We start from the raw sequence: 27,303 nt of genomic DNA, 5'->3' as shown, positions 1-27,303 counted from the left end.
GCGTGGCGTGGCTGCGGGACGATAAATCGGTATGGCCAACTGCTCGAGTCAACGAGCCGTGTCCAGTTTGCTACCCCTCACCAGAGAGTGGCTCGGTGGACGCGAGTTCTCGCGAGGAGGAAAAGGGACAGGGAAACGAAGAGTCGCCGCGGGAAGCGGAAGGGTGAGAGGGACTATCCCGACATTCACCACACGCTATTCTTCATACTCCATTATCCGTGCTCTACTCCACTCTACTCCATTATGCCGGCACCGCGTATAAACGACGAGTCGTTCCCGCCCCCCGCCCCCGCCTCCGACCCCGACCCCGACCCCGACGCGAACCGCCATATGTCCATCAGGTTACTCGTCGTCCTCGCTGTGTGCAACAGCGATAAACACTAGCCCGTGCGCGGTGGCTCGGTTATCGAATGAGAAAAGTACGTTGCTTTATGCAGACCGCTTCATAATCCGCATCAAACTTCGCCAGAGTGTATCCTTTGACCAATTTCAAGTCAACTTTTCGTTTGCGATATTCAGATATAATTAATGTCGAGTGTTGTTTGGTATTAATTATTAAGAGTTTGAACGAGATAAAATTGCTCTATGAAAATTATGATTTGCGACGAATAGCGATTACTCCATTCTTCTTCCAAGAATATTATATGTAATTATTATTATCAGCATATCTGCATTAGTAATTTTATAACAATACATAGTTAAAATTGATAAAATTGATATTCGAAAAAGGATGACGTTCCACTCCTTAAAAAATATGTATGTCGCTGTATTACTGAAATATACCACATTCACAGTGATAAACTTAACTTGGTGTACTAAATATGAAACACGTCTTCATCATATACGAACATACGACTTGGCTAAAGCTACGAGGCAGACACAAATTCCCCTCCCGAGACCAGGTTTAATTAAATCTTTTGCAAATTTGCATATACGCACTTCCGTCAGTGAGAATCCTTTAGAACCCTTGGCGTTACTGAGACCCCTGTAGAGATTCGTTTCGCTACCTACCTGTTATGTAGATCTGCCACTAGTCCTCCGAGATGATGATGATAATCTGAGCGAAGACGACTTCAAGAGGAAGGATACCGTCCAAAAAATAAGACACTAAAAAAAAAAAGAAAAATTGAAATGTGAATATTACGCCAGAAAAAGAACAAGTTTTAAAAACGTATATAAAATTTTGATGTAATAAAAAAGACATCTTCTAAATTGAACAAAAATGTGAAAATTCTAGAATAATAAATCGAGGACGGTTGGAAACAGCGCAGGAGATTAAAGAGAAAAGTCATGTGGATTATATTTTGAAATACACTTTTACTTCGACTCGGTCAAAAACTACGATAACAATAGGTTGGTAGATATGTATATCGGAAATCATTTTCGGAAACGCAGAGTGCCCGTCGCCGGTTTACAAAAACGGATAAGCTTCTTGTCGGCGCGGCGCGGTGCTTCTCGCAAAACTATTTCGCGAGTTGTTCCTCGAGAGCTTTCGTTTCTTTGGCAGAAATTTCGATGTAAGATCTTCGATGCCGGCACGTCCGTTCATTCGTTCGTTGAATACTTGCGAACATTTCGCCGCTCGCGCGCTCTCCGCGGCGACATTTTCATGCGACAGGGAACTTTTTCACTTCACGCGAATTGAATCCCATTCGATTTTATCGTTGGCTTGACCCGAACGTGACCGCACGTGATAGCCTTTCGCGAATCAGTCGATTTCTCAAGATAACTCAGGGTCGCTGCAAATATCTCGCCGAAAGCGTGGAGCCGGATTTCTTCAGTCCAAAAAGATGGATTTTGAGAAAAACGCGGGTCGAAGGGAAACTGAACGCGCAACGTGGAAGATATATGTATTTACAAAAAAAAGAAAGCTAATCGCCGACGCCAGTCTCGACGATATTGCACGATCCCGCAGCAATCGTTCGCAATTATATACTATGAAAACGTAATCGATGAAACTAAATCGCATCGCTCAAAACGGCGAATAATAATTCGATGAAACGACAATGTTCTAGCTTTATGTACACGTATATACATCCTGTGGATATCATTATTGTAGTCGTCATCACACATCACATCCGTGCTCGCTCTTTCGTACGCAATTCGTTCTCACTTAATTACAAATCTCCCTTCGTTCATTTGCACCTCTAATTATAAGATTCATTGGCGTGAGACACAACCGATAAAACAATTTTTATGTCTCGAAGCTTCCCGGAAAAATGTCCCTCGGTGAACGGACTCTCGCCCCGAGTTCTTTCCGGATCAAGTTTTAATGCCCACTAGTGCTAATTCGCCATCGAGACTCGTCCTCGACACTTGGATAGTTCTCAAAGAGAGAATCACCACGTCACACATTATAATTATCGATCTCGTCACAATAGTTGATAGCCTCAAGAGCAATCCGTTAAGCGTTACTTCCCTCTTGCCTTCCAGGAATTTCCCAATTTCTCGATAGTCGAATTGTTCGATAAGAAATCGCTCGCTTCTGCCTCTCAGTACGGTCTCCACACGTTGTTATCCGGTCTGACTTCCTCTTGCCTCACGCTGCAACTATCCGCGACGGCCCTCTGTTCGGCGCTCTCGGGATTCTGGAACTGATTCCCATAAAGCTGCGAGTAGAGAATGCTGGGAAGCACACCGGGCGTTGGAAAGTAGTTGCCGTAATTCTGTCCAAAGCCCTGCTCCTCATGAACCGGACTCTCGGTTGTGCTAGAGTCAGTGGACAATGATCTGGGTGACACGTAGTCCTGATATCTCTGGGTGGAAGAGCTACCGGACATGAGGCTGCTCAGCGGATCCAACGGATCGGACTGACCCGGTGTCGTGGTGTCCGGTACGACTGTGACATTCGAGGAAGGAGAAGCTACGCTATTTCAGTTTGCCAAAGACAAACAAGACGACCGATCTAACTTTTTGAGAACTAAGATTCTACTCATCTTCCGAATGATTAGATTTTCAACCGTGAGGCATAGCCCATCACTCATGTAATCGGTACTTCCGATTTATTTCTCAATTGGTTTTCACACGAGTAAAAAATTTGACAAATTATATTTCAGTCTGTATAATCTCGTTGCTCTTAAATCACTCTTAAGCTTGATTTCAATCATAAAATTATCACACCTTTGGACAGTCAAAGTTCAAATAAACAAAACACGTAGTGAACAAACTACATAGTGAACAGACAGTTAAGCGATACCTCATGGTTGTTCAAACGTCAAAATCATGGCAAAATTCGACGTAGAACGAGGTAAACTTACGAGAGGAGACCGCGGAAAAAGCATCCTGCTGCGGCGTGGTGCCGGTATTACCGGTGCCGGATGTGACAGTCGAACCCGCCGTCGAGTCCGGTGCTGTCGGCGTAGTCATGGAAGCCGTGCCGGCGAAAGACGCTAACGTGGACGACGGCGGTGGTGGCGGAGGGGGTGGTGGCGGAGGTGGAAACGAGGCCTGTGCAGCGCACGACGAAAGGGGACCCGGAAGGTAGCCGGCATAGCCGGCCGTGCTACCGTATCCCCAAGAATTGCTCGCTGTCAGGCCAAACTGGGACATATCTAGAGAAACCATCTATTGTACGTCTCGCCAAAAATATGAAATGCGAAGAATCAATAATCACACAAAGAGAAAGCGACGAAAGTCTTGGTAAAAATTAAATTGCGGAAGCGTTAACGTGGTCGAGATGTCCACTGCAAAAAATCAATGGACGGCGAGACAAGCAGCGCAAACAAACACGTATAAGGAAAGCGTGCTAATATAAAAACATCGATAGCAATGCCGGATGGTTTCGGCGGTCACATCTCGGTGGAAAAGATAAATAATAATTGCAACAATCAAATAAAACAACAGAAGGCTGAAAAGGCACGGCAAAAGGCAAATTTTTGCCGGATTATATGCCAATTCGAATCACTTGGCGAGATGCATCGGCGGCGACGACGGCGGCGGCGGCGGCGGTTCTGTGCGCCCCTTGGCGGATGTATTTTTGCGGGGTATAGGCAGCATCCCCGATAGATTTTCCAATGAGTCACGGGGGTTGAATGCAGAAAGGACTAGCACAAACGTTCGCGAGAGGGACACGGGCGGACACGGCGGAAAGTGAGGGGAACGGAAGAGTACATCGAGATCAAAGGGTTGGTCATCCCCCACGTAGCTGGGGCCAACTCAAATAACCGAGCCCGCCTCGGCGAGCGCCACCGGACCGTCGTCACGAGAGCTAACCCTAAATACTGCTATCCGCCCGGTGCTTTCACATCCTTCGGCATTACCGGATTCCTTGCGGTCCGGAAAGGAGCTCCCTTTTTATGGAAAATCACCGAAAGTTGCGCACGAGTCTGTCCAAAGTATTCGGAGATTCGCTGCGGGATTTAAATACCTGACTGAATCCTCGCTTCAAGCCCAATTCGTCATTTATAGAAAAGTTTATCAAGTTGCGTTGTCATATTTTTTAAACAAAACTTTTACTTTAGTTATATATTAATTATGTCGAAAAAAAAGACAATTATATCGCAACACAATGTACCACATTCTAAGTTTTGACAATTTTATTACAGAGAAGTAATACCGTGTGCGCAAGTGTCTCTCGAAATCGAATCCGCCAAGCGTATAGCGTGAGAATAATATGGCCACGTACGCATATTATATCGGACGACCAGATGCCCGATGAGGGAAAAAAGTTAATAAAGGAAATATTCGGCGTGCTTCGTATTTTATCGGGAAATTTGCTAGTAACGGAGCAGTCGGCCCTCATGTCTGAGGTAACTCATTAAAACGGCTGATCTCGAATTATTGTTTAAGCTTTTTTTTCTCGTCTCTTCTTGCGCACTACCGGAACCCAGAACCGTTTATCGATATACGCGCCCGAGAAAAGTATTAAAAATTTTATCGTATAGATTATATATGTATATTATGGATTATTATAGTATCGTATATAGATTACATATACATATATATATATATATCGTTCGCACGTTCGGCGGCTAGATTTGACCAACTGCATAATTTTAATCAACGAGCAACAGCTTCTTTTTTTAAATAATCAAAATCAAAGAGCAACATTCTCTCGACATTACTTTGCCAATGCATTTTACGCGCAAACTCGCGAATTTACGTTATAAACGCGGAGAGAAGGTGAGGCTGCGCCCCCAAAACAGGGAGCCAACCGACTGGGACGCGCGCTTCCGTGGCAACCCCTTTAATATAATATTTAATCTAGCTTTGAACAGGCTTGCGGTTTCCGCCTCTGAAGCCGAGAAGCTTGCTGCCGAGCCTACCCAAAAGCCATGCTTCTGTACTCAGACCAGTAGCAGTCTGGCTGAAAATATTCCCAAACTCGACAGAAGCCACCTACTCGATGACAAAAATTATCTAAATTTCATAACGCCACTAAGCAAAAGATTGTTATAAAATAAAATTTTAAAAAGGTACTTCTTTGCGTACTATATTCAATTTTTTGCATATCTTACTTTTTATATATATGCTTTTGCTACACATGTACAGGCTACTAAAGTAGTACATTTAAGAAATTTTTAACACTAACAACAAATGCTCATACACAAGTCGGCTACATTGCAAAAAGAATGATACATGCATACACAGAGAATAAGTAATTGACGATAAATTTAAAGCTAAGCCGTATAATTGAAGACGAGATTACGATCATGCGCAAACGCGGTCAATTACTTACTCTGACAATTGCCAGGCATCGCGTGTCTAAAAGAAGACAACGGATCCCTTGGCTGGAGCGGATTTGGTAATGGTTGCAACGGGTTTGGCAAAGGTTGCAGCGGATCCACTAAGGGCGAGGCGAAGAATGGACCGCCTCGTTGCGAAGCGAACGCGAAGGCATGAAACTGTTGTTGCTGCCCTAAAAGAGACAGCACTGCGATCAACCGTGCGCCTGTCCACTGGACCTCCGATACATGTGTCAATCGTATTTTTTTATCTATGTATAATTTTCTTTTTATTACATTCGATTCGAAAGCGAACGTTTCAGCACCGACTCAACACTTTATTTATACATACGAATGTAATAGGAATAATTCTTGCAAAATTTAAAAATGGTATAATTTTTCTGATAAACACGTGAAAATAAATTCGTACGTTATCTAGTCCGACAATTGGTGCAAGGCGCATCTTTCATTTACCAAAACGACAAACGGAACGATACGGGTAAACGCCAAGGCCGTCCCTTCGGAAGCCGGGAAACGAACGAGGGAGACACGAGAAAGGCATCGATACATTTTATTTCCCTGCAACGCGACGGTGTCGCCAACCCAATTAAAGACGTCCCAACAGGCGGACGTCCTATCCGGCTGTCCCTGGCTAGAGGTCGCCGCACAGGACAGCCGTGTGCCATACCATACAGGTTCGTTCTCTTCCCCTAAAGGCAACGATTCAACGTGGAAGGCACCGGAGGCCAGAGAGACCGACACGAAGCGCGAAGGGTCGCTGGGCGGAAGGGAGGTGGCGGACTCCCGCCGTCCTGATAATCCAATCGAAGCCCTAATTCTAACTCGGCAACCCGAAATTCCCGCCGGTTTGCTGAATAGGGTACGCTCGATCCGGGGACACAATGGGGGCGCGACGGCGGAATACCGACGGGTACCGAGACTAACGAGATCCTGTTAAACGACCGGCGATTCGTGCACGCTGCAGGACCCGAGCGAAGGAGAAACTCGGCAGAAAATTCTATGGCTCGTGCCGAATTTCTTAGGTAAGGCACCTTTTTATTTCCTTTTAAGAAGTAAATAATTTGTTGCGTCATAAGTTTATATACCTAAAATCGATTTTCAACGTTACCTTTACGGGATGAGAAATGGGCACCCGCCACGCGACCGGAACGCGATCGGAAAGCGGCAACTTCGAACGAGGATTTGTTTTGAGATACCGGCAGTTTCCTACGTTGGCGGCTTGATAGATTTAATAAATTATGCCGCTCGACCCACGCATTTATCACGCCACCCTAACCCTTTGAATTCGGCGCACCGCCGTTCTTCGCAGTATTTCATTAGGCGTCGAGCACTCGTGCGACCCTCCGAATAGACATACGTGCGATCGTTCGCTCTTCTAAATCTCCCCCCCCCCCCCCCCCCGATGCTTTCCCGTTTAAACGAAGTAACAAATAATCAGTGGTCAATCGTTCACGTAACTATCCCGATATTACTCTATAGGTACACGAGCACGTATTTTTACACGATCTCTCAAGTATCTCGATCAGTTACAGATTATGCTCATTCTGGTTTATGGCAGCGGACGATCTTTCACCGTGTATTTTCAGATTTATTCTTTCGCAAAATGGAAAATGTTTGGCAATTGGACGAAGTCGTAAGTTCTCGGCAAGTCGCGGCTATCGATTTCATTGGACACCCTCTTTGCGCGTCGTGACTGCCAGGGAATTTCTCGAGAGTTAGCAGCTGGCAACGACAGATCCTCATTTCGTCCCGTCGCCAATTCCCGCCTCTCTCCCGCCCCGCTCAACCCGCGTCTCGAAATCAGCTTCTCTCGATGTGAGCTGGTGCTGATGCTGGTAAGCGCGACGAGTAAGCCCATTTTCGATCTTTCCCATTGCCGCCGAGAATCGTTTCTCTCTCATTCGCCGAAGATGCATCCCGCGAAACCCATTCGAATCCCGGTTTCGAATGGGCGAGTCCTCGCGAGCAGCATCGAAACCCAGGCTAAACCTCCCTCAATCAATTTCCTTGGCCCCGCAGCCTTTCCGCGGCAACGGCCACCTTCGGCTACCAGACGAGGGTAGAATGTGTAATGAATTGCTTGTTTAATTAATTACAACCCTTCGGAGGCATTCGCTCGGTATTGTCTTAGATAAGGTTCATTCGTTCATTCTCGCGTTTGATCGTCGAATGCACGAATGCACAATTTGTAGCATTTCTCTGAATGCACATCCGCTCATACATATGTAAAATTGCGATAATTTTCGTTACAAAAAATACATCAGGATTACCAATTAAAGTACAAAAAGAAACATTTCAATAAATTGTATGAAAATAAACCTGTCACGTACTAAAATATAATAATTAGAAGCCCTTACAGCCTATTCAAAGACAAGATGAGACACGTGGAACGTGGCCTCGAAAGAAGAGGACCACCCAGAAAGCCGAATCTCTTTCATCTCGCGCCGCCATCCTTGAAATTGTCCCTGATTCAGTAAACGGTTTGTTTTCATAGAAGATTCAAAGCGCCGACATGACGAATATCTATTTCCGACATCCTTACGCTATCTTAACGATCTCTAAAAATTCATATCCGCTGTTCGCTTTCAAAAACGTGATGCTCTGCAAAACATATTCTCAGACCGAAGTGACTTTAATTAATTTTAATTAAAATAAACTATCAATGTGTTTAAAAAAGCGATCTTCATAGTAATCCGTAATTCGTATCTCGTAATAAAATATCCGGTTTTTAATTCTGGATAAAATAACGAACACAGTTAGTAGCATTAATATATCGCAAGAGAAATTACTTCTCTGAAATGTTACGTAGTGTTTTGCTTGGATGCGCGTCTCCGAGCGGTACACCGAAATTTCGCGTTTTCATATTTTGGATTTATGACGGAAGTTTCGTGGGTGGTCCGCAGATGCGGCCAAGCCGGCGGATGTGGTCGCAATTTCCCAAGGTACCAAACTTATGCCGTGCTACCCAGAGCGACCGCCTCGATATATTAAAGCTATCGGATATTTTTGGTACGTCTTCAGGGACGACATTACGCGCATTAGCGCTCTAATATTTGAGGTAACAAAGCAAGAATGGGATAGTATCGCAAATAAAGTCTCTTAAGAAAATACAATTGATTTTATAATCGATTCAAAGTACAAGCGTTACCTGTCAGAAATTTTCCGACGCGTCTATTAGGTTGAAATTGCCAGACCAATAACAAAATGTTTGTTCTTTGTCAAATATCCAACCTTGGACTAAATCTTTTCAAGGAAATCTTTGGCCTTGCAACGCCACAATTGACTCTCGGAAGCACAAAGCGTACAATGTGTTATACGTGGTAGGTTACATGGTAGGTAACAAATGGAGAATGAGAAACGTCCCTTTCTCTTCACCCCCTAAGGAGGGAACCCCTGCAGACAGGCTCGACAGCGACCTACCGAAATAACGGGGAGAATTCTCGGTAATTGTATGTCTCGGCACTAGCTCTCGCGGAGGAGTTCTCGCGACCGGATATCCGTGAAGTTTGTAGGCGTCGCCCTGCGTTTTGGCCAAAGCGCCGCGATACACACCTCCGCGGGCAACGCCCGCAGCTCTTTGTCAATGTTATGGCGGGACACGGTGCCCCGCGGTTATAAATAATGACAATTGCACGAAACTTAGCCTTGGAGGGGTAACGGCCGACCAGAGCGAAGCCGCACGCTGGAGCCATTTCGAACTTGCGGCTTTTACTGCCTCCGGTACCACGCCGCTCGTTCGTTAGGCATTACGATCGTGTCGCGAGAGTCCCGGTAAAACTCGTTTTCACGTGTATTTCACCGAATTCCCCCATGAAATTGTAAATCGCGCGATCGCGTTATCGTTGAGACGTCGAGAGTCTTGATTATCATTACGAGAGATACGTGATTATGGACGAGGACGTCCCGCTTGTACAATATACTTGATAAGACGCTACTCCTATTAACTAGTAGCAAGAATAAAATATAATAAATATGTATAAGAACAGCAATGCTTACAGTGATACTCACTGGTCTTGGATCGCGGCTCGCGCGGCCCGTCTACTGTCACCTTAATCGCTTTGGTATAAGTGGCGACTTGAGGCGGGGTCGTCGACACTGTTATCGTTAAGGTGAAACTTTTGCCTGAAACAGAGAATATACCTGTTACCGTGACTGATCTGCGATGTTCTACATCTGGAAGCATGCAACTTTAACTTTAACGCACCGCGACGCCGACGCCGACGCCGACGCCGACGCAGGTGTGGAATGGAAATGCTGGAAATTTAGCTTCTAAAAACGAGGCAAACGCGACGTCAGGTGTACGTCAGGTGCCGGTTTTTAGCGTCGGTTTCTGCCCCGCGACGCGTCGATTCGTGGACGCGCCTATTCAGCCGACGTCGAAAGTTCGCAAACGCGGTTAGCCGGGCGAAACTCCGTGGTAACCGAATTATACGTCGGTAATGTATCGAGGGCGTCGTCGACGGTGACAGTGGCCAGCCAGCGCGGCCGAGTTAAGGGAATAGAGGGTGGTCATTCGTGGGGGAGGATTGGGCGGTGAGGGAAAAAGTCGCGTGATGCTAAAAAGCCTCGGTTGAGCGTGAAATAATGTCGTGGAAAAAGCGGGGCGGACCATCGGGTGAAAACGCGCGTGCAACGGTATACCGCAATTTCATCCCGCGAGCATTAAGCGCCAAAACTCTGCCGCGAAAACTCGCTCGCGCGATCGCTATCGATTCAACATGCAAAAACACGCGATAAAGCACACGAAAATTACGAGGAGCGTCCCAATGCGAAAAGTCACCGCAACAAAAATTGCACGCGCAAGAGGTTTACCGCAATTTTAACCCTTCCTCTTTTTCATCACAGCTGTGCATACCCAGTCAAATACACTTTTCTTTCTCCGTCGTATAAATTTTATTCACGATACAAGGATGGGTATTTACAACATCAGCAGTATACTACTTTATATTATACTTTACATGAGACAGAGATGTAATAATCATCTTACTAACCCACATACCGCTCTTCGTGCGACAGATGTATCCTTCAAAACATATTTTCTTGAAATTAGATACGATAATGCTGCAAAGGTACCGTGCTTTTATCCGCTACCGGTTTACAAAATGAAGAATAACACATTATGTTATTTATATTTGCCCCTAAACGAGTCCTTTTCACTAATGCATTACAACGGTCGCGTTACCCTTTCAAGCAGCCATTATCGTATTTTTCTATCAGATCCATTAGATACGTTTCCGTACGTGGCGAATGCGATAATCGATCGGGTCAGAGTTCACCGTCGACTTGAACTCACCGGCGCGGCGGCGGCGGCGGCGGCGGCGACCGCGACGGCGGCGTCGATAGAGACGGTAAAGTCCGCGTCGTGCTATGACGTAAGATGATCGATGGCGGGAAAAAACCGAATGGAGGTGGAAGGTAGAGCATCGGAGAAATAATGGCGAGTGTCGAGCGTGGCCACACGGTGGTTCGCCACGCGAGCTTTTCGTTTTCTAGCGGGGATTCCCCTTGGTTTTGGCTGCGAGTCACGCCATTCTCGCCGTGCCCTCACCCTGCCAACCAACCTTTTCACTTCTGCTGCCTCGGAGTCGATGGTCCCAGTTAGGTAGGTACGCGTAGGTACACGGGTATCACCCTCGGTGCCAGTCGCCGTACAGCCATTAAAGGCCGTTCGCGACCGCCCGAACTTGAACGCCCGCCATCCTTACGTAGGTATCTTTTAAACGCTCGACTTGTTAACTTATCCGAACGAAATTCCGACATTACAAAATTTTTTTCAATCCCGCGAATTCTGATTTCACTCAGCGCGGAATCGATAAAAATAGATTTGATCTCGAAGAATTGTTTATACGCAAGCAACGATAAAATAATATGATTACACGTTAAGAATTTGTAGAATATCACGCATAAGAATATTCATCGTCAAGTTTAGAATAAACGCAACATAGAGAAGCTCATCCTCGACCATTCGCTGATTATGCTCGTTAGCATATAGTCCTCTGCAAGCATGTGTGGAACTACGCGTGCGTACACATGTCTCGGCATTGTACGTTGTCGGTGTACTGTCGGGCCAATTAATTAATTTCAATTTTCCCGGAACGAAACGCAAATGCGCAATTGCAGTCTGATAACGAATTGATTACGGTCTGAAACTGCCGCCGTCACCGCGAGTGAATGCCGTTTTTCTTTTCGGAGTGAAACGAGTCTCGTGTTGTGGTTCTCGATAAATCAACATTTCGCGAATAAATACGTTTCACCAATTCAATATATCTCATACATTTTTACATTCAAAAAGTCAATAAATTACCCAAATATATCTTGTTTAAACATTGCACGCGCACTCTTTGAGTTATTATGAAATAATTTTTATATATAGATCTGTATCTCTGTTTATTAATAAATTAAACCACATGAAATTTTTATTACAGGCAGTTATTGCCTTCAATTATTATTTTTTCTTCTTGTTCATGTTACATATCACAAGATGATTAATAGGTTTAAGAGAAAGTGTGTTGTAGAATTAAAGCAACTTGGTTAGATTGGCGACGTTCCCGTGACGAAGTTTATTCGCGGCAGCAAAGTCGAAGGATATCTTGCCTGCTATGGGTTGGAACTATAAGCGTGCAAATGATCTATCTCGTTAAAGGGCTTAGGGCCGAAGGGGTGGAAACAATCCAGTACCTTCAGGGTAGACTTTGCAGTGATGGAGCAGGCATTACGGTCGAACGTGCGGGAAGGGGGTTACGGCTTATCATCGATATTGCAAAGCTCTCGACTATCGTGGCAGTACGCTCAATCTTGTCCGGGCTAAAAGCGGTTTTAGGCGAAGACAAAAGCATAATGCCGTGGCGTTGTATTTAATGATTCCTTAAATTTATTGCAATAGCAATATAACGAAATGCAAAGGCAGCAGCGATATTCTTATTTTCGTAGATTGCGTAAACGCATCACAATTGCAAAATCTCTACCTTTCTACATATTCTAAATGTAAAAAGTTTTCATAATATTATAAATGTATTAATTACATGCATAAATGAGGCAAAAAATGTAACTAAAGAGAATCTCTAGAAATTTTCTTCCGCGAATCTCGAAAGGACCAAATCCTCACAAATTCATACATGAGAATATTTCCAAGCTCGACAAACAAGAGGATCATTAAGAATTCCCGAGAGTTCGGTGCACATCGGTTTTCAGGGAATATTCAAGAAGCCAGGGAACCGTTAGGAATCCTGACGAGAGAGAGACACTTCTCTTACATTCTTCATCCTAGCTTATGTTAATTCCGTGCTCGGCGAAAACAATTGAGAGCTAATCCCAGACAAATGACTGACGCGTTCCCGTGAACTTGGAAGAGAGTTCCCTGCTTCCCAGCTAGAGAATCTGCGAGTTTCCTGATTTTCAGGCGATTAGCCTTCCCTTACCAATACTATCAAAAATATGACAACAATAGCATACTGACAATTATTATAATAGCATGTTTCCAATAATTATCACGTTAAAACTAAGTTATAGTTTTAGAAAAATAGTTTAGAAAAATAAGTTATAGTTTTTTTCCCCTATATTTCTATGTTAATGCTAATTTTAATATTGATATTAAAAAATTAATATAGTATAAAATAAATTGCACGTTAAGTTGTTTAATAAACCAAACAACTTTGGTTGTCGAAATCGTTAGAAGTAGGTCGGATGCACATACAGCTACTTTAAGTTACGTTCAATCGAGGAACTTTAGTGTAAGTTCAAAAGACGCAGTTAGACGAAATACCGACTCTAATAACGTTAATTAAAACTCAACTGAAACCTCAATTAATATCACCCGCCCCTGTGCGTCTAGTCAACGCCGGCGGCTTCTACGATGCTCGGTCCCTCCCGTTTCGCCCTTTCCTCGACGAGGCTGGGCGGCAAAGTGAGAAGGTCGCACGGTGATGCGGACAAATAAAAGCCATTACCCACCCCAAGGTCTTTTCGACGCGAGGAACCAACCCTCAGAGCTAAGCGGAGATGCAAGACTTTTCCTCGAAGAGCCAAGGAAAAACGAGGGTTGTCTCAAGACGTCCACGACCTACCCTTACTACGCGGTATACACCAATTCTTTGAAGGGGTTTCCACCGTCGGTGCTTCACCCCTCCGGCATTTTCTTCCGGTATAAAAGGCAAAGGGCGACACGCTTCAAGCAAAGACCAAGAAACTTTGGAGTTTTATGAATGGAGAGGAAAGTAGGACAAGAAAATGTCACCCGACACTTGGACTTTTATCACTCATTTCGTTGCGATGAATTATTTCGAATGCTACGGATGCTCACCAGTGGGCCGAATTTTTAACCAAAACAATAATAATAATAATAATAATAGAAGACACACGACTCACCTCTTCCGCTTCTGCCGACGAACCTTAAGTCGTTGAACTTGGCAACTTGATTCTTCATCAAAGCTGTCGAATTTCTAAGCTCGGCGCAACAGTTCTCGTCATTGCCAGCGCGAACAGTCACTAAGGTACCGTCGCCTACCTCGCCGAGAGCTACAACTTTGAAAGCCACCGGAAGAGTTTTATTGGACCTCCAGTGTACGGGAAGAACGGTGCAGACCAAATGCGGCGAGCCTATAACCAAAATGTTTATGATCTCATTAGCTGCAACATGGCTAATATTATTTATGCTTAATACATTATTCTATCTATAGGTTACAAAGGTTTCTACAATCTTTATATAATCCTTGATAATCTCTAGTTATAAAAGCATTATCGTCATTCAATTACCTGTTCTAACTAGTTCGCCGGGATGTTCGCTAACGAAGTCACCCAGGGTTCTTTCAGCGAGGATATCGCTGGTCATCTTGGTGTAGGCGTCGGTCAACGGAGAGACGCCTGACTCCGGCGAGGCAGCCGCGCCAGGAGCCGAGGCTCCTGTCAACTGCATCCTGCCGCTTGCGCTACTGCCGCTCTCACTGATACCGCTCGAGGTTCCGCCGCCACCCGCGGATTCGTTGCTGGACGTCCTTACTGAGCCAGCACCGTTTCCGGCTACCGTGCTTCCGCTGCTGCCGCCGTTGCAACGGCCGAATATATCCATAGGCAGTCAGAACGCCGGATGAAACATCCTTCCATTCGGTTCAGCCGCTGAACCAGGAGAATCTCGCGAGCATTCTTCAAGAACGCATGACCTTTTGAACCAGGCTCAACGGCCTGACATTTCTCATAAAAGTTCAGTCTCTTTTCCAATGTTCTGAAGCGTAGTTTACTTTCGAGGCGTCATTAATTTTAGCAAGTCTCCTTTATAATTTTGGCAATGAGGTGAATACTCGATTCATAATTTTTTTCTAGTTGTTTCATATAAGTATGCATTGTTGTATAAATCTGGCAGCGGATTGTTTATTCTGTTAATCTTTCGTGGTAGACTTATGAAGATTATTATTTCTGTTTAGCGTTAACTTTTGTACAAGTTAAACTTTTCGATGGGACGAACCAAGGCAATTTTATTCTTCGGAAATTTTATCTTCTAATGCACAGTTGTATTGCGAATATCTGAAATAAAACACAAAACAATCTATATGTAACGATACGTAAAGTTTCTGCTATCATTTATCGCAGGTTTTTAAATAAAATTATAAAAAATTATTAATTCTACAATTATTTATTCATTTCTAATACATTAATCTAGAAATTTAATGCTTTAGAATAGTCGAAATATTAGATTATCAAGAAACCGAAAGACTGATTTAGCAAGGAGAGTTCTTGCCGCGCGATAGTATCCTCGCGGCCGTCGGTGATCAGCGACGCTTTAGCCATCCTTAACCCATTTAATGAAATCTTTTACGTGCTGTTATCTTAAAACTGAAATGCTTTAACCAAATTGTCTCTGACCCTCGTGACGACTCGGGGACGAACGAGAAAAGCGGATGGAGTGATCGAACGGCAGGTAACGCGCGAAGAGAAACGAAAGGGGGTGAAAACGGTTGACACGAACAGGAACGACTCGCACACTTTTCACGCGGCTGGCTCGTGACGTCACCGTTCATTCAGTAATTTTTGCGCACGTCACCGGGGCTGACACGCCAGATCCAGGTGGTTCCAGGAGGGGCAGACTGGCATGGTGGTGGGGACGGAAAAAATAGGGGAAAAAGAACGCCCGCCGGTAGGCACCCCCCCACACGAATGCCCAACCCCTACGCACGTACGACCGCGTGTCAAACTGCACGTGGCTACGTTTACCACGTTGCTTCCTGTCAATGACGGTCTCGTAATTTCAAAATTACGAATCAGCTCATATTAAATTGATAAGATGGAGACAACTGTAATCAAAGCAACTACGGACACAGTCTATTATATGGCGAACATGCTGGTTAGTAATCAAGATCGATCATTATATTCGGTCGTACATGAAGAGCTTCATAAAACAACGTTCGAAATAATTTTACTACATTAATTCTATATGACATACAAATGACAATTAATTACTTCAACTCGTGAGTATATGAATGGATACTCATATTGTTATATGTCACTCAAAATACTGCGATGAAAAAAGCGCCTGCTACGTTTTCAACATTTTTTTAAAGGCAAGACCGAAAGTTGACGGAGCATGTATGAAAACAATGCAAAATGTTTCTACGGCTAAGAACAGCAATAATAATGACTGCGTTGATTTTCTTATAATTCTTTTGTAAGAACGCTCAACGACGTTGCGACGACTAAGATTCCCGCTTAACTTCGCATTCAAATCTCTTACGAAACTCATTCTGTTTACCGTCTTCCGGAGGAATTAAAATACCGATCACCGTATTATTAATCACTTTCAAAAATCTTTTAAAGAGAAAAAAAATTATATTGCGATATTATCTCTTCAAGCATTCCAGAGAAAGAAACTAACAAGTTTGATAAAAAGAATCCTATCTAAAAATATTATAATAAAATACAAATTTTTTTTAAAGACACGATGTAATATTAATTGAAACAAAATTATAACTGATTATTTAACAGTTTTATTAAAGCGTTTGACTTAATCAAAATGTATCAGTGTATCGATGCTGAAAGGTACCCCCAAAAACACACTTTTGAATTAATCGCGTGAGTAACGAAAAATAACTCTTTCCGAATATTTCACTTACTCGCGTCACAAACAGTCGATTATCCGCCTAACCGAGCGACTGCAGTTACCGATCAAATACATGACATCACATTCGTCGTTATTCGACACTGAAACTCTCGCATAATCACGCACTTTAATGTACAAATATAATTCTATCGAAATGAGAACAAATATTCGTCAGCCTTTTCAAACACTTCACTGAAACAATTTATCAATAATCGGTAGAATAATCTAATCTATCGAAACGCGTCTCATCAAAATCGCTCGGCCGTGCTCGAAAGATGGTTTTGGATGATCCCCCCTTAGGTGATCCCAAAGGGACCCCTTTGGCGGTTCGTTAGCGGCACCCTCGAATCATCTTCATCTTCCGCGTGTAGTATGAAAGTGGCAGTTCCACCTCGGTATAGCGTTCTCGGTAGTCGAGAGTATATTCGAAGTATCCGTTGGGGGTCACTAACTATAATTTCGGCGGTTCGTGTGAGGCAACAGCCGTTGACGCACTGGTCCATGCCAACACACGCAGCATCCCTTTCCCCTTACCAGGTTCCTCTCTCATACCCCTCTGCCACCCCACTCCTTCCAACCTTCCTTCCCTATTTGGCTCTCTCTCTCTCTCTCTCTCCCTCCCTCCCTCGCTCTCTTCCTCGCCCTCTCTCTTTCCGTCCCTCATTCCGCCTGGCGTAACCTCTTTCTCTCGCGCGCACACCGCTCTTTATCGCTTTATCTCCCACCGGACCCGACCTCTCCCTCTCGCGACGGCGACTCTCTTTCTCTCGACACTCTCGCTCTCTCGCATGCTCTCTTTCCCCTCGACCCTTTTGCGGTATGGCTCGCGTGCTGGACATCGGTGGGGAGCCGGGAGCCTTCGATCGATCTATCGAACCCTGATTTGATCGGTTTTCTCCGTTACCGCTTGTATGCGCGCGTGTACATTTTTCTCTTCTTTCGCGTGCGTAACTCGCGATCTACGTTGCAACACCTCGATACTTCCAATTAGGTTCCCCGAGCAAAAGTTTCCACGGAATTAATCACGTCAAACCCGATGTTTGATTTTGCGTGCGTGCGAAATTTCCGGCATCCAACAACAACGTACAAATGAAAATTCGTGAAAATATCATTTGTGTGATTTCAACAATCGGCACACGCTCGTTCCGGATCGATCATTCCTTTCAATCGAGATCTGCGTTTTTTCCTCGAAACGCATCATTGTTTCATATGCAACGGAACATTCGTACAACAGTATCTCGTACAATGAAGCTTCACTTTCGAAAATCAAACAGAGGTCCCAGCGCATCCTCGCAGTTGCACTGTTTGTACGAATGTGCAAACAATGGAACTACCCATTTCCTGCGCGAATATATCCTGACGATATCCAACCGGTCGCGGACCTGCCGGCAGGCAAACACTCGAGGTTCTACGGATATGTACGGATCCACTTATAGAAAATCCACACAAATTCAAGATTTTTTTCGCTTCAGTTAAGTGCTTTTATGCATATTGAAATATCTTAATAATTGAAATTAATCAAATAAAAATTCAGAAAAAAATGCTACTTTTTTATTTTTATTTTTAAAAAAGTGCTGAGTAGATTATTACTCCAATTTTTTTTTGACGTATTTTTATTTTTTTATTTTCTATTATATCATTCTATTATAAAAATGTCTATAACGCAGCTGATTAAATTCAATCTGTGTATATTGAGAAGTGTAAAGTTGAATTCAGACCAAAATCTTATCTTAAAAATGGTTTCTTTCTTTCTTGCAAAAGAAAGGCGAACAATAATTTACTGACGACGATCAGCCGTAATATTCTTCGGACGGTTTGCTGTGTGTTCGACGTTTAACAGTACACCATGGCTCGCGAAACAAAACGAAACGCGCTCACGCTACAGAAGTATGCACCGGGTGTATTCAGTGGCGAACGATCACCGACGAGACGGTGACAAACAGCGATACCGCTGGAAACGTGGAAACTGGACGGCCGCCGTCGTATTGACAAACGACCTAACGCCCGTGTGGACCGTTGCGTTCGACGAGATTCGAATTATCTCTGTTGGAGCTTGTCAATGCAAATGCCATACCTACATTCAATTACCGCTCGTCACGCTCCGATCAACTGCCGGGCACGGCAAACCAGGTACTCCGCTATTCCACGAGTACGGTTTCTTTAGCCGCGCGCTCAAATCCGCGAATCTGCCTTCCGTTTTACAGCCAAGTCTGAGCTTGCAAAAGGATACAAGACAATCGCGGTTCTCAATATCGTAGACGTAATGATAGTTTTATACAAGCGTCTTTGAGAATATTTCATATATCATAGCTATTTTATTTAAGATCTTAGATGGTTTTTATTTATTTATTCATAATATTGAATTAATCCAATTGCTCCATAATACTTGGATATTTTACTGATATATTAAAAGAGATGATAAATTATTTTATGTATTTCTGTTTCTAGATGATGTCATTGTAGGATACAACCCGATATGGCGATTCATTAAGGGACGTTAATTAATGAGCCGTGGCTATCAACATAATTGCCTCGAGTTACTAATGTCTAATGTGTTTAGGAAATTAAATATGAATATCTCTATTTGCCTACGTCAAATGGTAAGTATTTTTACAATCTCATAGCCGTACTTAATGACAATTTAACTAAATGAGAATTTATTATGAGATACAATGATATAACATTATAACATGACCGTCTGACTAGAGACTAGAACATCTTATGTCACGAAATGAAGTAGTCTTTAATAATCGCTGCAATAATAGCAACTCCAATATTTTCATCAAATTCCCGTTAATATTATCAAGCACAAAAATTAATAAAATCTTCTAAGGCAACGTTATACTCACTTAATCTTTTATATTTTGAAATAAAAAGTTCCTTTCCTCTCTCCTCGTAAATCGAATACAATCTTTCGGCACAGTGCCACGAGTTGCAATCGATCGAAAGAACCATCATTCACCGCAGATCCTGACTAGTCAATTCCAGCACGACACTCTTCGTTCCTCGATGACTCTCGAGCTCACAAACGTCCCACCGACACGTGACAACCCCATCAAAGCTTGATGGGTTTTACAGGAGACCATAATCAATCGATGATAACACTGCTGGTCCACGCCGATCTTCGAACCCAAGCACGAACACGTGGTAGCGAAAACGAGCAATTATTGCGCGGACATTGCGAAGAATTATTGCAGATTCGATCAGACAATCGTATGTGTAACAATCGTAGAAAAGTTACAATTATCGTTCACTCTTGAGCACCATAAAAATGACAAACGGATCACCAAATAAAATCCAACGCACCACACGTATCAGAACAACGTTCGAAGAATCAGACTCTCACGCGTTCGCCGCGGTCTATAATAAAAATAAATACACTAGCTAAGGATCTAGCACCATTGCTGATCGGTGCGAATTCGATAACCTACGATCACGTGCGGATACCGCGAATCGTCGATAAAATCGCTGCAATAAATAGCAGCGTCACCAGATCTCCGATCCCAACGCACGCGAGCATGTGTCACGGCGATCGACCAATAACATCCCGTTGTTCAATGACCGCCCGCCCAAAAAAAGCTCGTGCCATACCGTACGAGCGATATTGGCGCGTGTGGTCCGGCTTGAAAACCGGTTCGTCGGTACGCTCGATTGGACAACAATACACGAAGAACGGCAGACCGGGGCGCTAGCAGAAGCAGCAACAACAGCAGCAGCACCAGCGATCGTGCCGCGTGAATACTACACCACCCCCTTGCCGAACCCCTCCGCGTCATCCCTGCCAACCCCCTTTCCCACCTACACGCCGCATCCGCCCTGAATGTATTCCGTCTCGGTCCCACGTCGATCTCCTCTCCTCGCCATCCACGAATACCCCACTGGCACTCTCTAACTCGTTCCCCTCCCCATTTCTCCTCTTCGCCCCCTCTCGCGAATGGCCGCCCCTACTACGTGCCGTAGCCACCCCTACGCTGCCGTCGAGGGGGGTCGTACGTGCCGTGAGTAGGGGGCGCCCACGGACAGAACATGTGTAACGCGCAGCCTTGATTACACGCGGGCTTGTAAAAATTATTATTATGGCCGCGCGCAGCGTTCCACGCCGCACTGCACCGACCGAATGACGGGGCACAGCCGGACGGCTGATTTTCCGCGCCCTCGTTACCCTTGATTCTCTTTTCGTCGTAGCATTCAAGCGGGTTGATAGATCGGATACGCTAAAAAGCGCCCAACATTTTTCTAATTATACTAATCCTATGATTCGAGTCGCAAAAAATTCTTTGAAACAAAATTAATTCTTCCTAGTTTTGTTCCCTAATTGAACATTTTACAGTTAATCGTGATCGCGTTGATACATGGGATACATTTCTCGTGATTAGAATAAGAGATTAAAATATGCTAATTCTACGAGAAATTATGATATATATATATATATATATATATATATATATATGTAGGCGCGCAATAAAAATATATTATTGTATATTAAATATATTTTGTTATGATATTCAAATAATATTTATGCAACTTCGTGCATAAAATTAATGCAAAGTCTGGAAGAAATAATTTGCTCATCGCGTGGACTATAACTGAATACATAATTTACGTATAAAGCTAAAAACATCCCTATTATTGCGTATAATACTCGGCGGATAGCTCGAATCGCGTAATGAAAATGCATCATTGATCGAAAGCTTGGTGAAACAACGTCGTTGAATAAACGCATACACACGACATACCCACATCGATTCCTGGTCATTGGGTGGAAGGAAAAATATCATTACATATAGCATTCCGTGTCAGCGAATCAAAGCGGCAGCCACTCATCTCTACCTCGTAGAAATAATCGTAGCTTATCGTTATATGGAATACAATTATATCTCATGTACATATATAATATTATTATTAATTGTATTAAAATAATATATTTTTCAAGATCTTTCAAAACTAACAATATATGATGTTTACACGATTTACATTGCACGAAAGAACAATTTTAAAAAGCTATAACTGGCACGCAATTTTCTACAATATTGTTTATAAGATCGGCTTGAAACTTCCGAAATTGTAACTTGGCTTTACAAAAATGACATTTTCCGACATGAACGCCGATCATGTATTATGTCCGATCCGTGGGTCCGATTTGCGACCGTCGGATACAAGCCGGCTTCCCTGGTTTCTGGTCGAAGTGGGGCTAACCGCAGAATCGGAGGCAAGATGGCAAAAGTAAGTCGAGAGTCAAGGGGCGGTGCTGTGGCCTGACCAGCCCACTGGCGGCATCCGCGTTCTCTTCTCCCTGTAAGAGCTAAGATCGCCGGAGAACTCCCATTCTCGAAGACACCAGACGGCTTTTAACTCATTCATACGTATACTACTACATATCAACTACAATTTCATAATCACGCGAGTGAAAAAGGAATATATAAACAACACAAATTTCTATATAAAGCGCAAAATTGAACTACGATCTCTTTCGTTTCTGGAAATGGATGATTCAAATTCTAATTTAAGTAATTCTCATCTTTCTCATCTTCATCTATCGGGTTATTCTCAGAGAATTTTGATCATGATATTGAGATACAGTCAGATCGATTGATAGTATAATCGAGGGTGGTCGAAAATAATCTTACAGCTAACAAAAAGAATCGAGATAGTCTGGAAGAGCGAACGAATTCGATATCAAGGAAGTCGTAGGACCTCGAGGGAGAAGAAGTCATTGACTTCCAAATTGCGGGGACGAACAAAATCCAAAAATCCTTTGGAACACTTCGTAAAAGGCCAGAATAAACATTTCCTGAATGGTTAGTAGCTGCGTGGTGTGAGAGCGAAGGGCGGGTAAAGGGGGCTTGCGGTTTCAGCGGGGATGGTTGCAGACTCCCGAAGAGTGAGCAAGAGAATTGTAGAGTGGGTGGTGCACGCGCGGTAGAAGAAGACGGCTTCTCGAACAACTAAAAGTAGTTACTAAAAGCTCGGCAGATAGAGAAAGAGAGAGAGAGAGAGAGAAGAGGAAAAGGGTGTTATTCTTCGTTAGAACAAATATGCAATTCTTTACGAACACGAACGCAATGTTGCAATGTGTTCAACGAATAAAACTTGTATATAGGGAACTATCGTAAAAAACGGATATAAAAACAAGAGACTCATATATGAACTAAAGAAACTAATAGCAAAATTTTATATTGGCAAATATCGCATACATTTAACGTCATGGCATATACGTAATTGTGTAAAAATATATATCCGGTATCTTTTTTATCTATTTGTAGGTATATTGAACGTGCTAAACATGTGTTGAGAGATTTTTCATTGTGTGCCCCATCGCCAATTAGACGATAGCATCTTACGATGATTAATATGATACGTGTTTAATAATATCTATACAATTGCACATTATGTCATTTTTTATTTAATTTTATATTTGGCATAAATAAATTTTTTTGCATTCAGATACGTTCCCGGTATAGAACGCAGAAAATGACGCTTTCGTTCAAACCTAGGTACAGAGATGGCGACACGGAGGCACTTTTCCATCCATCCTGATACGGGTTATACGAGTATACGAGTATTCGTACAAGGCTGCATCCGACACGCGCCATTACGGAAAGAGGTGGTCTCTCACACCACTTTAATAAACAGATAGACACATAATCCACTAAATTCGCATAAATATGTCTATCGAAATATTAATTGATAAGTCGCCGCTAATATTTGTCATAAAATCAACCAAACCAAAGCTCCGAAATATCACAGAGAGAAAAACGAAATTTTGTAAAAAAAAAATTCGTAAAAAGCCTGCTAATTACATTTTAAGAAATAGTAAGTCTCAATTGTAAGTCATACGGAAACCAATTTTTTATCAAGAAAATTCAATATAAAATGTCCATCGACATATATAACTTTTAATTCTGTTTTATTTATTAAACTAAACTCGTTAAGCTTGTACGTAATTCTTGAAACGCAAGTGAGACTATGCTGATAAACTCAGTAAATATTACAAATTACTATCAAACTGAAAACAGAAGATTAAGATATATTTGTATCAGTTAGGGCAGAGCTACGCAATGCTCCGCGAGTTTGTAACGCTCAAATAATCATGACAGATAATCTAGGGTCTCGATGGCTAAACCATCGAAATTTAAACGCCTGCGAAAGGTTTACTTCTCCGCGGATTACCGGGCGGGGCGCGCATCCGGCGGTCAGGTACACCCCAAAACCTCAACAATCCGACCAAGAGTACATCCGATGCAATCTGGACCGAGCCAATGGTCCCGCTTTAACGTCACCCGTATACGTACGACTTTGTCGTTCGGCCCCAGCACGCGTGTAACAGCGCAAGCGACAAACCCGAGCGACTACCGTGCGTGGAGAAAGAGAGGACGATTAACGGGACCACGTCGGCAGGGTAGCCGAAAGAGAGGAGCGTGAAAGGGTGCGAGGAAAAGCGAGGGAAAGAGAGAGTGACAAGGTGAGAGAGAGAGTCCAGTGTTTTGTTCGCGCGCGATGGACGCGTCGCCATAGCGACCGGCGGTTGTTTATTATTGCGTCCAGCGGTCGTAGGGTGGTACAGGGCGGTTTACGGGAGGAAAGGGTGCGGGGCCCGCGGGGGAGCGGCGGACGGAGGCGGGCGGGGGGCGGACAGGGGGAGTCAAAAGGGTTAGGCAACGCTGTAGAGGGAATCGAAGGGCGGAAGGACACGAGAGAGAGAGAGAAAGAGAAAGGTATGGGATAGAGGGGAACGCGCTAGCGTTCAACGAGGGAGTGGCGGCCGACCACACGAGGCCGAAAAACACACTCTCCACCAAACCTACCCCTTTCTGCACCCTCCTCCCGTCGCCTCCTCCCGGTGGTAATGAGAGTTCGATAAAGCGCCGTTACCAGTGTGTGACGTCAGGCGAGTTTTCTCTCTCTGTCTCTCTCTCTCTCTCTTTCTCTCTTCATCCTTCGCTATCGTGTTATCTTTTTCTTTTCTCTCTCATTCTCTCTCTCTCTCTCTCCCCCCTCTTCTCTTCTCTCTCTTCCCTATTCTCTTTCTCTCTTATTCTATCTCTTCGTCGTTCGCTGCAAGTTTTATTGCTCGTTACCTTTTTCGACCGCCGTTAGCGGCAAAGTCGCGAGGTGACAGAAAACGAAAGCACGGAAACTTCATGTCCGTTTTTTCCACAACGATGAAAATGTCCAGGCAGATTGATGTGTGTCATATTTCTTTAGGGAGAGCATAATTTTCATTGATATTATCGTATCCATGTCATTAGAAGAAGTTCGCGAGTGATGGCACTCTGTATAACAGTCTAATTGTTGATCGTTGAATGGCTGATATGAAAATATCTATGCGGATTAATGTCTCAATACTCTCCTTCTAATTTATATACTGATTATGAAAAACATCTAGCTTAGAAGAAACTTTTTAAATAATTGCAAAATTATTGAGAGAAATTAACTACTCTTTTACTAAAAGTTATATTATTATAAATAACAATAATTTAATATAAAAATTAATAAAATATTGTATCTTCTTTTCAAAATAGTAAATCAATCAATGTGCCATTACTTCAAAATTTTTCATAATACTTTAAAACCTAAAATAATACGCATAGAATTTGAAAACATCTGTGAAAAAAAATAATCTCGTAAAGAACTTCTTCTGCTACTTTTTTATACGTTCGAGAATTTTATTCATACGGTTACTAACATTTTTAGATTTTCACGAGCTGCTCGACACGTTTGATTACGAGAAGTAGGTTTTTCTGGAAAGTGGAAATTGGCCGCGTGCTCTCTCCCACTATGACCGCGGTGGAGTCGAACCACCGAGTCGGTGGATCGATCGATCAAGCCCTAATTGATCCCGGACTCTCGACGCACCTGTTCGAATTCGCGTGACCCCACATCCTGACCCCGTGAATTTCGATTCGCTTTGTACCTTGTAACCGGCCTTTAAGACGCGTGCTAATTAAGAAAGGTATCCCACCATACAGCTGCCGTGGAATTGCTGCGATACTCGGAATTACTAACCGGGTCGTGGAAACGACATAAGGCTGACGGTCTAGACTCTAGACTGGATGCCAATAGAATTACCTTCGTCTCTCATTATGCCTCATTAATCTTTGTGTCGATAAGATGGCATTGCTTAATGCAACGCCATTGAGACGCCTTTGTAATTATATGCATTTTTCACATCTTTATGCGAGAGATCACTTATTTACAGAGTAATATTCTCTCAGATTCCTAATGATAAGAAACGGCATCATCATTATTATTACGTACATGTTATCACGAAATCACCAATACAATAAGTGTCGTCCGACATCTCTTGGACGGTAAAACGTGCGAGTGTACCAGAGACGCGAAAGATAACGAGGAATACGACTGCGGCGCGGGCGGTTAGATAGATATACATTCGAAAAGAAAAATGCCGACGATCGGAAGCGCTAACGATTTTCCGACGGAGGAAGGTCTCCGGAGATGGCTACGAGAGACGGGGTCAGCACCGGAAGTCCGGAAGCTTCCTATCAGCGCCTCGAAATCTGTGCCGTCAGCTCGACAACAATTCGACTACCTACATGTAGAGGTTCACGACTAAATGAAGCAAGAGAAAGAACAGCTCGACCAGAAGCTATCTGAACTAAAAATTTTCGTGTTAGTTGAACCCATACGCATAAACTAGTACATTGCAAACTGATTTGATTTCTGGTCCTAATGAGAAACACGGGTATAAAATTATTTCATTAAAAATGCAATGAAATCGATTGATTCGCCATTATACAATAATGATGAGTGAATGGAATTGGATGGTAAATCGGATCTTGCATTAAAAGCTCGCTCACTGATTTATTTCCGCTTACATTGAGTTGCTCTCATATTTCGATAATCTATTATATTATTATAAATAATTCTCACTTTTCCAAAATAGAATTCTGTGAAATGTTTGCAAATAAAAAATGTCTCATTAAAAAAAGAACTGTGCTATCGAATCCAATATTAACTGGACTTGATTAAATTAATTGACGGCTCTATACTTGGTATGAAACATCGCAGCTTAACAATTCTGAAATCTAAATCAGCGGTATCGTTCGATAACCGACCATTTCCGCCGCGTACGCGCCGTCAGAAAGCAGACAAAATTTCTTCCCAACACTCCTCTGGCCAGCGAGCATCCGCTCACCTGCTCTCAGTTGGCGATAATTTACTGTTTTTTCGGTTGTCGATTCGACCGCTCGGCGCTAATTTACATTTACGAGCGAGATCGGCTAATTGCCGGTTAACCGGTTGGCCGAGCGCGGCGAATACCTGGCTGCAGTTTGTTCCCTTCCAATGTAACCGTTGTTCTCCGTGAGAACGAAAGGGCGCGCATAAAGGGCACGGACATTAATTACTAGCCATTATTTTCCTACACTTACCCCGACGTAAACTTCCGTTCACCGAACACGAAGCGAAATCAATCAACAACGCTTTTATCAAACGTACGAGATCATCGGTCGATCTTTTGAACAATCCTTTCGGAAACGCAAGTTTGGCGTTTTCTAAATTGTGCAAAAAAAA

The 27,303-nt window shown here is 43.4% G+C and overlaps 1 protein-coding gene across 8 annotated transcripts; it reads right to left on the bottom strand.

The window, feature by feature from the left end:
• Positions 1-1,297: 1,297 nt before the first annotated feature.
• Positions 1,298-20,483, bottom strand: LOC139783368 (uncharacterized). Of its 8 annotated transcripts, none has more exons than XM_071722531.1 (7): positions 19,620-20,483; positions 14,436-15,200; positions 14,049-14,279; positions 9,681-9,806; positions 5,678-5,872; positions 3,258-3,551; positions 1,298-2,839 (listed from the first exon to the last, which is right to left on the bottom strand). In XM_071722531.1, exons 2-7 carry the CDS (start codon positions 14,746-14,748, stop codon positions 2,493-2,495), a joined length of 1,506 nt encoding a protein of 501 aa, XP_071578632.1. In that variant the 5' UTR covers positions 14,749-15,200; positions 19,620-20,483; the 3' UTR covers positions 1,298-2,492. The 8 variants fall into 8 exon arrangements, with proteins under 8 accessions (XP_071578632.1, XP_071578629.1, XP_071578623.1 ...); XM_071722528.1 differs by lacking the exon at positions 19,620-20,483 and adding an exon at positions 15,658-17,299; XM_071722522.1 differs by lacking the exon at positions 19,620-20,483 and adding an exon at positions 16,784-17,299.
• Between the last annotated feature and the right edge of the window lie 6,820 nt (positions 20,484-27,303).

Source organism: Temnothorax nylanderi, unplaced genomic scaffold, assembly GCF_030848795.1.
Source record: "Temnothorax nylanderi isolate EJ_2023f unplaced genomic scaffold, tnyl_v1.0 TNYL_tig0008_pilon, whole genome shotgun sequence".
NCBI classification, from domain to species: Eukaryota; Metazoa; Arthropoda; class Insecta; order Hymenoptera; family Formicidae; genus Temnothorax; species Temnothorax nylanderi.
The sequence above is the reverse complement of the archived record's forward strand: the minus strand, read 5'-3'. Positions and strand labels throughout refer to the sequence as shown.